We start from the raw sequence: 13,927 nt of genomic DNA, 5'->3' as shown, positions 1-13,927 counted from the left end.
TTACAGGCGCGAGCCACTGCACCTGGCCAAGTCTCTATTCTTCATTGCTCTCCAAAAACCATTGCCTAGGAACCGGCTTTTCATGGCGCAGAGAAGATAAAATCCATGGCCTCTGAGTAAAGGGCAGAGGTAAAGGTCACCTAGGAGAGGCTTGCACTGGCCCAGAGGAAATCAGAGCTGTGGGCGTTGGCCCGGTGTGTCCCCAAACAGGTGGATCTGGCCAGGATAGAAAATGCAGGGATGCTTTTCTGAATCTCCAGCAGGACTTTAAGGAAATCACAAGCACAACATTTGGTTTTGTTGGTTTTTTAAATTTAAAACCACCCTAAAATTAACCTCTTCTGCATGTGACCTTACCTGCATGCCATGTCTCCCGGCGTCTTTTCTCCCCTGTAAGGGCTGCCCCCGCTGCCTTCAGTAAGGACCACCTGAAGTCTCCTTCCTCATTCCTTGACCCCTATAGAGTCCTGGCAAGATGCAGCTTGTGTCTGCCTTTAGCCCCTCCCTCCCGACTGGCCTGATAGGCTGTTGAGACAGGGCTTTTCTGGCAGTAGGTGGAGGGAAGCTTGGAGTGTTTGGTAGATTGTGGACGGTGTCTTGGTGAGGTGGCACATGGCATTTAGGGCCTGTTTTGACTGTGGGCAGAGGAGGGGCCGACACTGGCCCCTGGCCTTTGCTTTTGATCACCGGGCCTCGCTGCTGTCCTATACCAGCTTTGGAGCAGATTACCTTTTTCTCCACTTTTCCAGACTCTGTGCTCCAAGTTACCCTTGTATTCTGGCTCCTCCTAGCAACCCTCCATCCCCCACGGAGTTGAGCAGAGCAGATCTGCAAGTTCTGTGAATTTCAGAAGAATCCAACTATTGTTACACTGCTGGAGCTTTTATTACGCAGATTTCATTAAGAGACTGAGACTCTCACAGGTTTTTGAAAGAGACCAACTAAATTTTCATTAGCCCTGCTCCACCCAGGTCTCTGTGGCCTCCACCCCATCCTTGCACTGCCTGGCTAGACCCACCACCCCATGGAGGAGGCAGGGACTTGAGAAGTGACGGGGTGGGATACTGAAGGCCTGAGCGGGCTCCAGGCATGTTTGGGCCTGTGGTCCGTTTGGCCTATAGAGACAGTTGCCCACAGCCAGGCTGAAGGCCCCATTGTCATGGAGGGGCCCTTGGCTCACCATTCTTGTGCTAAGAAGGGCAGTGCCATCCCTGGCTGGGCGGGAGCCCCACAGCTGGCCCCCAGGGGTGAGCTCCATGGTGTAGACCCACGGGCCTCAGCCAGACCTGGTCACTGGGCCACTCAGGGCCTCCACATGGAGGTTTCACATGGCATCTGTGGCCTCAGCTTGGCTTTGAGAGGAAGTCCAGCTTCACTCCAAATAGCTAGTTTTGCAAGTGAGAGAGCCCTGGGTTTAGTTACAACCACTTTGGAGTAAATAGAGAGTACTTCTCTACTGTCGGGACAAGTGCCGACGTGCACAGAATCCCCCCGAGTCCTCTTCTGGAGCCAAGTGCCCCAGAGCCTCGGGTTGCCACAGTAGCTGCTTACTCTTCGGTTTGTGTTCTGCTGTCCGCAGGGGGTGAGAACATCAAAAGCATCAACCAGCAGTCAGGGGCGCACGTGGAGCTTCAGAGGAACCCCCCTCCCAACAGCGACCCCAACCTGCGGAGATTCACCATCAGGGGGGTTCCCCAGCAGATCGAGGCGGCCAGGCAGCTCATAGATGAGAAAGTTGGCGTACGTACAAGGTCCTTCCCCTGCCTGGCTTACTCATAGCTGTTTTCTTTTGGATGTCCAAGGTACCAGCTTTTCCCGCAACCTTGCACTGCTTGTGCCTGTGGGTTCTCACATCACATGAGGGCAAGCCCCTTCCTGCTTTGCCAAAGGGGAGGGTCGGAGACCCAGGGAGTGCCAGAGCCAGGCCCAGAAGCAATGAAGGAAGCCTGGCAGGACTCACCAAGGCCACAGCAGCCAAGGCCCCAGAGCGGTTCCCCTGCAGGCTTAGATGAGCAGCTGGGGCAGCAGCCTCCCCCCAGCGCTGCCCCGGGACTCCGCTGGCATTGCCCTGGCGGCCAGCCCAGCAGGCAGCTTTCATTGACTCTGGCTTTAGTTTCAGGCACCTCAAGGCAGATAAAGAAAGGGAGTGTTGATGGAGGACAGATGGGCCACTGCTCACCTCAATGGGGACGTAGAATGGCAGAAAGAGCCTTGGGCCAGCCTAAGTTGACGGGAGAGTCAAGCAGGTTGGTCCCTACCCCCAGGGTGATATACCAGGGCAGTTGTGGTGGTGCCAGGACTGGCTGTGTGGTGGAATTGGTCGCTGGAGGGCAGAAGCCATTTCTGCAGTGCAGCCTGCTGTGGGAAGGAAGGCTAGTATGATTGCGTAGGTGTCCTGACTTCACTCGACTCCATCCCCCCAGTAGCTGGGCTTTGCCTCGGGGCGGGCCTGGGCGGAGGACAGAGGTGTGCAGCCAACAGCGGGTGAGAGCTCCCTCTGTGCCCCCACAGGGGACCAGTCTCGGAGCACCTGGAGCCTTCGGACAGAGTCCCTTCAGCCAGCCACCTGCCCCACCTCATCAAAAGTGAGTCTTTTGCATCAGTCTTGCCCGGGAGAATTCACTCGCTCCCAAGAGATCCCCTGTCCTTTCCAGCTGCTTCTAGGGAGTGCCAGCCAAGGCCTGAAGTTCTGGGCGTGGGCAGGACTTGTTTCTTTTCGCCTCACCAGTGGTCCCTCCAGCCTATGACTCACTGACCTCCGCAATGGGATGGGAGTCTCCCAGAGGGCAGTCTTCCGTCCCGACCGCCCCCTCGGTGCCCTGTGGCTGGGGGAAGGGGCCGAGCACTCCACGTGAGGCGCTCATTCTGTTGTTTCTTTCACCTTTTCCCAGTACCTTTCCTCCGCGGAGCTCCGGGTGCTTCCCAAACATGGCTGCCAAGGTGAACGGGAACCCCCACAGCACCCCCGTGAGGTAGGTGACCTGCTGTGATTCAGCTGGGGATAGACGGGACTAGGGTGATCACTTGACTGCTGCTGACAGGCAAGGGTCCAGTGATGCTTGGCTGGGGTGAGGGAGGTGAGCAGTGAAGAGGGAGACGACAGGGGTGACCTGCCCTCTATAGGAATGAGTGACTCTCTTGTCATCCACAGTGGTCCTCCGGCCTTTCTGACCCAGGGCTGGGGCAGCACCTACCAGGCGTGGCAGCAGCCCACACAGCAGGTCCCAAGTAAGTGACCCGGGGTGGGGAATGCATGCCCTCCAGAAAGGCTGGGGCCCACAGAAGTCCTGGGGCCAAAACGCCCCCACTCAACTCAGCCAGCAGGCCCAGGATGCCCCTCCCCAAATGACAGGGAGCCCTCTGGGTGGGGCTTGGGGCTTCCTGTAGGCCTTTCCGGGGGGTTGCACATGCTCAGAGAAAGGCCCAGAGGGAAACTGCACAAACCTCAGGCGGACTGGGGACTCTGGGCTGGCCCTCTTGGCCCACCTGTCCTCCTCAGAGCTCTGGGCCTCTGTCACTGTTGTTCCCCATGCATGGATGGGCTGTGGGTATAGGTTGAGCCAGCTTCTGTTCTTCCTCTTCTCCACTCCCTGGGGGGGCTGGCTCCTGGCTGCCTTCCTCTCCCCTCTCAGGCTTTCCTCTCCAGAACTTTTCAGAAGCAGACAGCTAGGGAATGACCTCTGCTGCATCCCGCCTCTCCAGGGAGACTGGTTGTGAAGGAGAAAGTCCGGGTGGGAATCAAACCTAGCCCACTCTGTCCCCACTCTGTCCCCACAGCCGCTTCAGGAACCACTGTTGGGTTTCAGAGCTGGTGTAGCTCCTCTGGCATGGCCTTCACAAAGCAAAGCAGAACGCTTACCTTAGTATGATCCAGGTTCTCTTGACCGCTCTGGAGTTTCTGTCCTGTGTTTGGAAAGGCTTCTTCAGTGTCTGCAGATTCTGACAGCACCCAGGCCGCAGGCCCCGCCTCACAGCCTGGCTCGGAGGGCCTGAGCCCCCTTTCTGGGGTTCTGCCACTTGAGCCTTACACAGAGTCCTGAAGCCAGTGCTGTGTGGCCTTAGGCACGCCCTGCCTTCTCTGGATCTCTACTTCTGTCACACGTAAAAGCAAGGGTTTGGCTTTGAATTTTAAAGCACTTGCATGCTCTGAAATTGGATAGTTGTGTTTCTTCCCTTTTTTCCCCAGTATCTTATTAGGAAGCATTTCAAACATCATAGAACACTGCAGTGAGCACCCACACAGCACCCAGATCCCACCATTCCCTTTCTCTCTGCATGCTTGACCACGGGGGCTGACCCTGTTTCCTTTCCTTGGCTCCTCACGTCTCGGCGGGAGCTGCACTCACAGTGCCGGGGCCTTTGGGTGCTGTTCTGGTCTGAGAGAATCCTCCAGGCAGCAAGGTGGCCAGGATTGACTGGAGACACTGAGGCCTGGGAGGCCTTCAGGGCAAACGGCCCCCTGGCGGGTGGAACTGGCAGAGGCCTGTTGGGCTGAGGAAGGGAGAGCGCAGGAGGTGCCCAGTGGTCTTGTCACCCTTGGGTAGCCTTCATCTCATGCTGTTGAGCTTGGCTCATTTGTTTACTCCGGGGTTTTGCAGTTGAGAACCGGTTTGGGTTGGTGAAATATTGTTTGGCAGTGAAGTCCTGCTTGCTGGCGCCCTCTGTGTCAGAGGGAAGAGTGTTTGTTGCCTGTGTCCCTCCTTCGCCCTGCCCCTGTGGGAGGAAGCGGAGCATCTGCTTCCCTCCTTCCTCCCGCTGCTTGCTTCTTCCCCACACTGCTCCTCAGCCTGCAGTGAAGTGGACCAGTGGAGAAGGCATTTGGCTGCACGCGCTCTGCAGGGGTTTGCCCTTCCTGCCTGCTTCGGGCTACAATCCTCACAGGAGACAAGACAGTGAGGGGTCTTCTGTGGGCCTTGGCAGGTGGACTCCTGAGCCAGCCCCAGCCTGGGCAGAAGGAAAGGTCCTGACCCACTGCAGTGGTCAAGTCTTTGAACCCCGTCTTGTGCCTGGCGCGGTGCTGAGGCTATGTTTCTGGGCGCCGGCTGTTTCTCTGCCACTCCCAGTCTTCATTGCCCACACAGCTTAGAGGGTGAACCCAGGGTCTTGCACGGAAGAGAAGGGCTGGACCACCCCAACACATGCATCCCCTTTCCCTCTGCCCTACCCCAGCACAGCCTGAGGCTGGATAGGGTCCAGGAGCCCACGGGTGCTGCCCAGCCCTGCGCCCCGTGGCCCCTCCACTTCCGCTGGTCCACAGGCACAGCCCCCAGACCTTGAACAGAGGGCCACACGAAGAGTGGTCAGCAGCCTCTGGAGTCTTTGTCCTTTGGAGGGCTGACTGGGGAGCCTCAAAACAACAGTAGCTGTGGCCCTCAAGTCCCCGTCTATGGACCCACAGCTCGTGTCTCCATCTGAAGAGGGTCAGGCTAGCCTTGCTAGTTGCCCTGTGAGGGGCAGCTGGTGTGCCCAGCCCCGCCCTTACAGTGATCTTAGTTACACCCCTCCCAGCCCTGCCAGCTGCCACCTCCTTCCCAGGCAGGGCTGTGGAGCTGTGTGTGGCCAGGAGCGAGGTGGAGGAGTGCAGGGCAGGGCCTGCAGTTGGCGGGCTGGGGCTGAGGCTATGAGGAGCCCGGAAGGCCTGACTGCTTTTGTATTCTTCGCACAGGCCAGCAGAGCCAGCCGCAGAGCAGCCAGCCCAACTACAGCAAGGCCTGGGAAGACTATTACAAAAAACAGAGTGAGTGCCCGGCCCTCCTAACCTGTGGCTCCCGGCAGCACAGTCCCCTCTAGCCCAGAGACTTCAGAGTCCAAGGCTCGCTGTCACCTCTTTTTTCCCTGATGCCGTCCCCGTGTGGCTTGATCTCATTATTTGCCTTCGTCCTCCATCCCCGTGCCTGCCTGCTTCTCTCTGTCAGGAGTCCAGGCATAGTCAGTTAGTGACCACAGGCTGCCCTGCGACCCAGCACAGGCCTGCCATCCCCTCCTCTTTGTTCTCCCCCTGCTGGGCTCCAAAGGACTTCGAGGTAGGCGTGGCACCTGGAAGTGTGGGCTCAGCTGGCATCTGGTCTCCTTAGGGACTGAAAGATTCGGGTTGGGTGCCACCTGGCCAGCAAACAGACCAACCGGGCGTCTTGTTCTCTGTCTCGGTGCTTCAGGGCAGATGAGGAAAGGTGGTGAGACTCGGGGAAGGAGGCCTTACCTGGACGTTGAAGCTGGGTGCTTAGTTTCTCCTCTTAAGTAGGTCGGTTTTCTAACTACCAGAAACGAAACCAGCCTTCAGAGCAGGGTGAGGGGCCCAGCAAGCCAGAGGTCTCTGGGGAGTCATCTAAAGTTAGTGCCAGACTCTGCGTATATTCCACCATTACTGGACCGGAGGGTTGGGGATTGGTTTAAAGAGGTATCTCACGTGCCTTGTGTTTGGAGGATGTTTCTTGCTGGTTGGAAGAGATCGGGTTGAAGGCCACCAGAGAAATGGTCCCCCTGGTGTTGGAATCGTTGCCGGGTTCATGGCCCTTCTAGGGGTTGGAGGTGAGGGTGTTCAGTCACGGTCACCAGGGGACCTGGTGTGAGTTCAGCTGCCCAGTCTTCCCCAAATCCCGACTCCCAGACACACCTGGGCCTGTGTTCAAGCTGTTTACAGGATTTGGACACTATCACAGGCACCCAAGCTAGGCACTCCCCTTCTCCCCCTCCCCAACCCAGAATCCTGCCTTCTGTCTCTGTTACGGGGCCCTGGGAGCTGAAGGGGCAGGCAGGCAGATGCAGAGAATGCGCTTCCGCAGAGAGAAGGCAGACATGAGAATTGGTCTTCACAGGCATAGCAGGGGCCGGGCAACAAAAGGCTAAGCGCACCTTTTGGAGCAAGCACTCCTGCAGCACCAGCCTCACCGCACCACCTCCCAGACCTGCCTGCCTTCCAGCCGTCCGGAGGGAGAGCAGATGCCCAGGGCCTTTGGGAAGGGCCCTGCCTAGTGCGCCCCTGCTGCCGATAACCTGTTTCCTCCTTTGTCAACCAGGTCACGCCGCCAGTGCTGCTCCTCAGGCCAGCTCCCCGTCGGACTACACAATGGCCTGGGCGGAATATTACAGACAGCAGGTCGCTTTCTACGGACAGACGTTAGGGCAGGCGCAGGCCCACAGCCAGGTCTGTAGCTAGTCACCAGCACCGCAGCCACTCCCTAGCCCCAAGCCCCTGTTCCCAAGCCTGTGTTTGCTGACCCCAGGATGAGAGCACTGGGCTAGGAGGAGCCTCTGGGCCCCGTAGCTCCTCAGCGAGGCTGCATCTGCTGAGAGCCTGGCTCCAGCCCCTCTGTCCCTCCTCGCTCCGGAGAAGAAGAGTGTAGGCCAAGTGGGAGGATTGGTGGTGCAGCCCCTGCAAGGAAGTGCCTGATCTTTTCTCAAGTCTGGGCCCCAGACCTCAGGGCTGCTTAGTAGCCTCTGTCTTCCTCTAAGCCTCAGTTTCCCTAACTATAAAGGAACATGTGCAGAGGGTGCGCTCCAGCGGCTGCTCTCGAGCAGGGTGGAGCGGCCAGGCCATCAGCCATGCCCGGGCAGCAGCAGGAGGCAGGGAGAGGGCAGTGGGGGCAGAGCCCAGCTTTCCTCTTCTGCGCACAACCTAGAGGGTTCTGTTCAGAGGCCAAAAACGGATTTCTTATTAAAGAAGGGAAGACGTCCAAATGTTCCCACAGGGCGCATTTCCCACCTGATGCCAGTCAGGTCCTCATGGATAACATTTCAGTTACCTCCTGGCCCTGGACTCAGCTGGTTAGGCCACTCACTGCCAAATTGGCCGTCTGGGTCTGGTCCTGGGGAAACAGGTGTCAGGGCTGGTGGCGACAGCGGCTCACACTGTCCGCTCTTCCCTGGCCCTAGTCCCTAGCAGAGAGAGGAGCCCAAGACCTCCTCTGCAGCAGAGGTTTTATCTGGCCCAGCTCCCGTGACGCGAGACCCAGGGGAGGTGCTGGGACACGGCCCTGTCCGTGTGTGTCGGTGCCGGCATGGCGCCAGAGGGGAGGGGGTGACCTGTCACCTCCTCACTGGCACACAGACCTGAGAACCTGCCATCACAGACTAATTCCTCTTCCCTTCCGCCCACAGGAGCAGTAGGACAGTGTCCTCGTGGCCAGCTTTCCCGCAAAATCATTGTCAAAGAAAACCTATTTGTAACAGAGGTTTTTACATTTGCAAACCTTTTGATGAAGAACTGTTGTTTTGTTCTGTGAAACACTATATTTAGATTAACGGAATTTTTCTAAAAATCAGGAAAATTAGTTACTAAAAATTGCTGATAATTTTTGTTTCATTATTTTCGTTATTTCAAATGTATAAGCTCTGGGGTTCTTCTGGGAGCAATACCTACAAAGTCAGGCGCCGGAACGGGCCTCAGAGCTGCGACATTTCAACACGATGGTTTCAGGTTTGTTTGGTTTTGTTTTGTGTCCTTTTTATTTGCAGTTTTTTCTGTTGCAACAGAAAGTGGCTTGGAAGTCTTAGGTGGTATGTAACAAATTCTTTTTAAAAATTTTAAAGCAGTATTTAAGTATTCTTAAATGTGTAAATTCATTTAATGTTTTACTTCTAATTTGTTGTATCTTGGCTGTCTGGTTTTATTGCATTTTTAAAAAACTGAACTATTATGTATTGTAATGAATGATGTGAATTCTGAATTGAGACAGATAATTGTATTGCTGTCCAACAGGGGTTGGGAGGGGCATTTTGTAGGGTTTGTATAATTTCTAGAGTTCTAAAGGGGTAATATAAAAATGTGTTCGTGTGTTTAGCATACGTTTGTTTCATGTCTCCATTACCAGTCGCAACTGTGTATCTAAGACCTCCAAGCTTGTTTTTAAAACAAAACAAAAAACCTTTCTCTATTCTCTCAGAAATATAAATACTGTTATTTTTAATATTAAGAAATTCAATATAACTTTTAACACACACTGTGGAACATTAAACCGTATAAAAAATGTAGTTATAACTATTTTTAATTCCAAGGTGTTGTTTGCTCTTTTCTTTTAAATATTTTCTTAATATTTTGTCAGATTAACTAGATGAATAAATTAGTATTAACCGCATTATGAATTAAATAATTTTGATTTAATAAAAGGGATAATATGATTTCCAGTGTTTACTGTAGTGTATCTTGTACAGATAACATGTATTTTTAAAGGAAAAAAAACGGAATTGAAGCTATTTTTTCTTGCATTTCTAATTGACCTGAGGGACATTCCGTTTGAAATGTACTGAAGTTACAGTTTCTGGTTTTTTCTCCTTATTTTTCTTATAATGCTTGAAATGTCTAACTATTAAAAAAGACAATTGGAAAATGTTATGCATGTGGTTTTTAAGAAAAAAAGTGTTCTTTTTATTTGACTGACAATTCATTTTACACTCTATATAATAAAATTTCCACAAGACATCTTGTGGGCAAAGTCTTTCTGGCCTGTTTGCCTTCCATTCGCCAGTTTGTCCCTCTGCCCCCTGCCCGCTGCCGCCCGAGAGGGAAAGAGGATTCCTGCGGGCCTCGCCCATCATCCTGCTCTGCGTCAGCCCGCCTTCGCTGGTGCACAGCCTAGATGTCTAGCTAGTTCGTTAAGCTAATTTTATTTTAATGGCTTTGATTTGACAGCTTGACTTGAGTGCTGTGGTTGGGCTCAGCTCCCCTTCCGTCACAGCCGGGCATCTCTAAATGAGAAGTCAGTACGGGAGTGTCATCGGATGGAGCTGAGAGATGCATTGAAGGGCGTGCGGCGGGTCAGCGGGCTTCTGCAACTGACTGGGCAGCCCCTTGCCCTCCGCCCGCTCCCCTTCCCGGCATGCCCATGCACACACACTTGCCTGTACATGTAGGTGGGCTGCCCTAGGCGTGGTGCGGTTTCCCTGACTGTCGCTGCCTGCAACCCCCGCCTCCTTGTACCCAGCCTCACCTGTGGCTCTGGTGGTGGCGCTTTCTCGCTCTCAGCCCCGTGCCCAGGGTGGGATGCCAGATTGCCGGGAGGGCTAGGAAGCATCAGCACACGTGCTCATTCTATCCTTCCTTTCATGAAGAAACAAATGGGGCGTCCTTCCCCAGAGGTGTTAAGTTACAGTCTGTGGTCTTAGGACTCATGGCGACAGTGTGGGCCTCAGACTTGGAAGAGCATTACGGAATAGAGAACATCAGCCTTCGCCTTTTTTTTTTTTACCTTGTGTCCCGTTGGTTGGGGTGACTGGCTCTGAGCACAGTGTCTGCTTTCACGTCTGAGCGGGCCCTGCCTTCGCCCTCAGCCTTTCTGTGCGGGTCGCCTCTACTTAGATGCAGGGACCTGTTTCAATCCTGAACGGGGCTTGCTGGGGTGTGCCTGGCCAATACTGGCCGCTTGTCTGGACTCCAAGCTCTGACTGGAGGGGAAAAAAGCATCTGTGGCTCCTTCAGGCCGAAAAGGGGTGTGGAGAGCAGCCCATCTGCGGCCATGGCAGGCCTGTTGAGAGCCGGAAGACAAAAAGGAGATGTGGCATTTTTAACTGCACCTCTAGAGAATCGAGTTTGACATTGAGAAATTGAATAGTAAAAGGCACTTGGAAAGTGGGGGGAGGGGGCCGAGTGGGAGGAGGGCGTAAACGCTGATGACGGTAATGGGAATTCGGGAGAGGGCATTACAGAGAAGACTTCCTTCTAATTCATCTTGCAAGCTCTGTGCCAAAACAGCATTTGGCATGGTTCACAGGGAGCGATTGTGTGATAATGAACCCTAAGGTGTCCCTTAATTGAAGACTGAGCATTGCGGTTTGTGCCAAGAGTCATAAATGGTGCAGGCTTGCGGAGGATGCATTTTCTTAAATGTATCGGTAAGTACAGATTAGCGCTTGTCCCCAGTGAAATGCCCATACTATAAATTATGGAAATCTCTTTTTCTCTCTGATGCAATCTTTTATTGGGGGGAGGGGGTGTAGTACCACAGGAGGCAGGGGGGAAAGTTTGCAAGCATATGAAATTTGGCCTCATTAACATGGCGCCCAAGGAAGATGATTTTCATCAGCAGTCTGGTGTACTGGAAGGCTAAAGTGCTTGAAATGTACCAAGTTCAGCGGTTGTATTCCATTAAGAAAGATGCATGGTCATCACTGTAAGGGCAGTCGGGGTCGGGGAGGCGGGGCGGGCGGTTGGCCAGTCTGTCTTCTGAATGCATGCTCCACCCCCACCCGCCACCGCCCATGCCTACTGGGTCTCTGCCAGCCTCCCAAGTTCAGGATTCATCAAGGACCCTGCTGAGCCGATCGCAGCCCCGCCCAGAAGTTTGGGCTGGGGTTGAGGAGTTCTCAGCCAGCGGGCCTCGGTCAGTACCCCTGGCCTCTCATCAGGTAGGAGGCACCATCTTTCCAGGGCCACTCGAAAGTGGTGACCAGCCATGATGTCCCAGAGCCCCCACAGTGGGGTCGGCTGGGGTACAGGCGGCACAGTGCAGTGCCTGGTCTGTGAGAACATGGGTCACCTCAGAGTCGCAGCTTCTAGCTGGCTACAGCCCCTCTGCCTCCCAGCCCCACTTCTGGTCCACTAGGGCCCAGCTGGGGTTTTTTAAGATGGGCTGAAGCAAATGGGCCTGATAGATGCTTAGAGATTAATGGCCAGAAAGTGGCTTGACACTCAATTCCGCAGGGGGCTGCCGGCCCTGGGTCTGTGTCTTGGGTGGGGTGGAAGGGGAAGTGAAGACAACCCTCACCACCCTTGAAACAATGATCATCTTTCCTGTCCTTTGTCTTGAAGGTGTTTCTGTAGCATCTACCAAGGGGGTCCTGGCCCTTTCCAGGCACCTGCTTCCAAGGTGGTCTCTGCACCCTGGGAGGTAGAAAGGCCTAATCTCCCCATTTCACAGATGAGGGCTCAGAGTCAAAGGCTGAGACCTGCCTTTATTCACATGGGCGTGGAGGGGCCAGTTCTGTGCCAGGTTCTATGCTGCACTCCAGCTGGGGCTTCAGAGGACAGCGTGACCACCGCCTCCTGGGGGTGCACTGTCTTTTGTAGTCACCACCAAGGGAGGTGGTTGGCAGGATGGGGGGATGATCTTGAAAGTTAGGGTTGAGTACCAACCATGGCCAGCCCTGGAAGTGCATTGCAGTCAATCATCATTTTCAGTTCTGCATTTGCAAATTCACCTACTCACCGAAATGTATTTGCAACCCCCAGATCTACCTTCACAGTGCATTTGTGGCCATTCACGGTGAAAAACGTGAGTTACTCCATGCACATGTTCCCAGCTGAGGTGGGAAGGTGGCGGCGCTCTGCCTTCTGGTTCCAGCTCTTGCGCCACAAACAAGCGCTGTTCCTTGGAGTCTACTTAGTGCCACGGTTTTTGCTTTTTGTGCCTTTTTTTTTTTTTTTTTTTGAGTTTCACTGTCTAAAGTGGGCCCCAAGCATGGCACTAAAGGGCCGTCTAGCACTCCTGAGCATAGGAAGACTTAGATGTGGCTGATGGAGACAATACATGCGTTCTGCTGCTTGCAGGCTTGAGTTACAGTGCTGTTGGCCATGAGTTCAATGTTAATAGGTGAACAATAAACATATTAAGTAAGGAGTCTTCATTTTTATTTTTTATTTTTATTTGTTTATTTATTGAGATGGAGTCTTGCTCTGTCACCTAGGCTGGAGTGCAGTGGCACCATCCCAGTTCACTGCAACCTCCACCTCCCGGGTTCAAGCAATTCTCCTGCCTCAGCCTCCTGAGTAGCTGGGATTACAGGCATGTGCCACCACGCCTGGCTAAATTTTTGTATTTTTAGTAGAGACGGGGTTTCACCATGTTGGCCAGGTTGGTCTCGAACTCCTGACCTCGTGATCCACCCGCCTTGGCCTCCCAAAGTGCTGGGATTACAGGCGTGAGCCACCGCACTCCACCGAGGAAACAGGTTTGAATAGGTTCTGACCAGAGTCATACCATGGTTGTGCATATGTGACCTGAGAGGTAACCAGGACTATGCTCCCCATTTGACAGATGAGGCTGGAACCTGTCCTTACTCACACAGGCTTGGAGGGGCCAGTTCCATGCCAAGTTCGTGCTACACTCTGCTGGGGTTTCAGTGGAGAGCTATACTCTTGCTGAGGCCTCCTCGAACCTCAGCCTGGCTGCAACACCGGCCTGCCTTGCCACACCCACACATGAGCAGAGCCAGGCACATGTGCAAGGAATACCTAACATGGTTCTAGTGGGGCCGGCGAGTTCAGCCTACCTAAGGCAGCAGGGTGTGAGGCATGAATGTGTAAACGAAACTTGGGTCTGAGTCCTGTCTGCAGCTCATATGACCTAACCCCTGGTATCCTAAGTGTGGGGCTAGTAGGCACCTACCCGCCCGTGGGGCTATAATAAGAGTCAATGGCACACAAGTAAAGTGCTTCACACCTGGTTCTTAATAAGCACTCAAAAACTGGCCACCGACCTGGTGCAGTGGCTCACATCTGTAATCCCAGCACTTTGGGAGACCAAGGCGGGAGGATCGCTTGAGCCAGGAGTTTGAGACCAGCCTGGGCAGGTGAGTGAGCCCCCACCTCTAAAAAAAAAAAAAAAATTTTTTTATTTAATTAGCCAGCCATGATGGTGCACACCTGTAGTCCCAGCTACTTGGGAAGCCAAGGTGAGAGGATCCCTTGAGCCCAGGAAGTCGAGGCTGCAGTGAGCTGTCATCATGCCACTGCACTCCAGCCTGCGTGACAAAGCAAGACCCTGTCTCAAAAAACAAACCGAAAAAAAGGTTGGCGCAGTGGCTCACGCCTGTAATCCCAGCACTTTGGGAGACCAAGGTGGGTGGATCACCTAAGGTCAGGAGTGCGAGACCAGCCTGGTCAACATAGTGAAACCCCGTCTGTACCAAAAGTACAAAAAATCTGCCGGGTGTGGTGGCAGGCACCTGTAATCCAAGCTACTAGAGAGGCTGGGCAAAAGAATCACTTGAATCC

At 54.0% G+C, this 13,927-nt stretch overlaps 1 protein-coding gene across 3 annotated transcripts in view; it reads left to right on the top strand.

The window, feature by feature from the left end:
• Window positions 1-9,434, top strand: part of FUBP3 (far upstream element binding protein 3) — a 60,234-nt gene extending 50,800 nt beyond the window's left edge. For 2 of the 3 annotated variants that reach the window (XM_023216939.1, XM_023216938.1), the window contains exons 13-19: window positions 1,580-1,740; window positions 2,512-2,585; window positions 2,892-2,972; window positions 3,152-3,228; window positions 5,666-5,737; window positions 7,017-7,144; window positions 8,098-9,434. In XM_023216939.1, the coding sequence (XP_023072707.1) occupies window positions 1,580-1,740; window positions 2,512-2,585; window positions 2,892-2,972; window positions 3,152-3,228; window positions 5,666-5,737; window positions 7,017-7,144; window positions 8,098-8,106 (602 nt within the window). In that variant the 3' untranslated portion in view covers window positions 8,107-9,434. The remainder of the gene's footprint in view (window positions 1-1,579; window positions 1,741-2,511; window positions 2,586-2,891; window positions 2,973-3,151; window positions 3,229-5,665; window positions 5,738-7,016; window positions 7,145-8,097) is intronic. The other variant, XM_023216940.1, reaches the window with a different exon arrangement.
• Window positions 9,435-13,927: the final 4,493 nt, after the last annotated feature.

This window comes from Piliocolobus tephrosceles, chromosome 14 (genome assembly GCF_002776525.5).
Source record: "Piliocolobus tephrosceles isolate RC106 chromosome 14, ASM277652v3, whole genome shotgun sequence".
Classification (NCBI taxonomy): Eukaryota; Metazoa; Chordata; class Mammalia; order Primates; family Cercopithecidae; genus Piliocolobus; species Piliocolobus tephrosceles.
The sequence above is the reverse complement of the archived record's forward strand: the minus strand, read 5'-3'. Positions and strand labels throughout refer to the sequence as shown.